The sequence below is a fragment of the Engraulis encrasicolus genome, chromosome 15 (genome assembly GCF_034702125.1).
Source record: "Engraulis encrasicolus isolate BLACKSEA-1 chromosome 15, IST_EnEncr_1.0, whole genome shotgun sequence".
Lineage (NCBI taxonomy): Eukaryota > Metazoa > Chordata > Actinopteri > Clupeiformes > Engraulidae > Engraulis > Engraulis encrasicolus.
In genome coordinates, this window is record NC_085871.1 from 37,816,534 (window position 1) to 37,818,658 (window position 2,125).

Consider the following 2,125-nt stretch of genomic DNA (forward strand, 5'->3'; position numbering starts at 1 on the left):
TGGAAATATCTCATGTCCGCACTACACTGAAACACTGCTATCTTTCTTGATATAATGGGTTATTTTGTTACAAAACTGAATTAAACTGGTTTTAAGCGAGATTTATATAGAGAAGGCATTCTCACAGAGAGTGTATTCTGACATTTGTGGGAGTAGGTAGGATAATACATTTGTTTTTTGCCTTTTGAAGTAGGCCTAGGTCTAAAAGAAACAGAACATACGAGCATTGTAATATTAAACATAATGCACACGAGAAAATGGTAAAATTCTATTTAAAAATGTGCAGACCTTGTGAACTGAACAGAGTATCAGTCAGCTCACCGGCTTTAACGTGCCCAACGCACATCTCTGATCTTGAACCCGCCCCGCATCCTGAATCAGCCTCAGCGTCAGCATTCGAAGGTAAGGTCGACTCGGCTACATTCGATGGAGCAGGAAGCGCAGTTTTGTGATTCCACCTTTTTTAGGGGGCGTCATCGCACTACAAACAGCTGCTTTTCTACATGAAGAACACGCCAGCTTGTTTCTCTCCATGTCGTCAATTTCCCTGACAAGATAGCTTTGTTATTTGTGCAGAAAGCTCGCTCTGGTAGGCTAGCCATTCTTTAAGTAGGCTATCTTGTGCGCTCAAGCTTTCTGTGTTAGCAAGCCAACCATCTGGCTCGCTGTTTCCACAGCGTACGGTGACTTGCGCGCATTCGTTCTTCCGCAAAAGGTCGACAACACAGTATTCGTGAATTGTCATTTTGTAGCAGCTGAAATAATGATTGTTACATTCACTTCGGATCGGATGCGTAAACTCCGAATCTAACAGGGAGCTGCTGCCTCTGTGTAACCAGAAACCTTGGCATCTCGGCGGCACTCGGGAACAGTCTGACAGTATTGTCTTGGAAACTAGCAGGTGCGTGGCTGTGTGTCTGGTGGCTACAGTGTCAATAATTTTACTGTTGTGGGAATATATTTCACACTGACAACACTATGCCATGATGAATAATCCAACATTTTGCATTATACGACGACATACGGCTTTATTCCAACCATCTGCCATTACGCGCGGCACAAAAAACAGGTTCATGCTTCTTGGCAGTTCGTCATTGGATGAAACAGTGGACTGTTCTTGTAAAAATGTATGACGTTCCGTATACCTCCAATGCACACTTTTTTTGGAAAGTATTATATTTTTTCCCACTGTGCCGTAGCCTACTTAGAACTGTCAGTAATGCAACAGCTGTCAGTGCGATAATGGGTCCCTATCCATCAGCCCACCCTACGCATGTACAAGGGAGAATTTATAAGGCACCCACCTTAATAGATTACCTGAAAAAATGGGATTGCCAATTGAATTTAACCATTTGACCATTCAGTTTAACATTCAACCAAGCAGTGTTTTGTTTCATGTTCAAATGAGCCAATTATGAGTGTTTGCCAAAACGAGGTGATTTAATTCTATTCATTGTCCCTTCTAAAGCAGAGAGAAGTCTTCAGACAATGGGTGACGGCTATGGGTGAGTACCCTATATGTTTGTCTGTGCAAAATTACACTGTATGTTGTTGTTAACGCCATACAGTCATATACTGTGCATACAGTACACTTAAAATGTGCTGGTGGCGTATGGTGCATGTATCTTTCGGTTGAACATTTGGGGGTGGAATGAGGTGAAGACGAATTACATTGTAAGGAATACATGTATTTACTAAAGTTATATTATTTTGGGGGTAGTATTGTCTGGATCTGATAATCACTGCTTTCCATGGTAAAAGGTGACGTTTGTGGTCTGTGACAGTCCTCAGATTCGTCAGTGACATGTTCTGTGGGTGCTCAGTGCTTGGGGATGACAGTTCTGTGCAGGGCTCTAAATTGACTTTTTTTTGCACCAGACAAAATGGGTAATAGATATTAATCTTATTAGCCAAACACACTCATTAATGGGTCAAAGTGGCTTGTAAGGTGGTCTTTCTACCTGCCAAACTAAAATGTAATCAACATTTGGCCGGTTGGCTGGCAAAGCCCTGTTTCTGTGTATGATCTGTAACAACTTAAAGAAACTCCAACACACTGACCATTTTGCTGTTCTTTTTTAATAAACAACATTTCGGTACTAGACCTTCATCAGGTAATCCTGTG

General features: G+C 41.7%; 1 protein-coding gene across 3 annotated transcripts in view; it reads left to right on the forward strand.

The window, feature by feature from the left end:
• Positions 1 to 418: 418 nt before the first annotated feature.
• ical1 (islet cell autoantigen 1-like) overlaps positions 419 to 2,125 on the forward strand; it is a 32,861-nt gene continuing 31,154 nt past the window's right edge. For 2 of the 3 annotated variants that reach the window (XM_063217479.1, XM_063217481.1), the window contains exons 1-2: positions 419 to 901; positions 1,472 to 1,505. In XM_063217479.1, coding sequence (XP_063073549.1) covers positions 1,489 to 1,505 — 17 coding nt within the window. In that variant the 5' untranslated portion in view covers positions 419 to 901; positions 1,472 to 1,488. Of the gene's footprint in view, positions 902 to 1,468; positions 1,506 to 2,125 lie in introns of all 3 variants that reach the window. The other variant, XM_063217480.1, reaches the window with a different exon arrangement.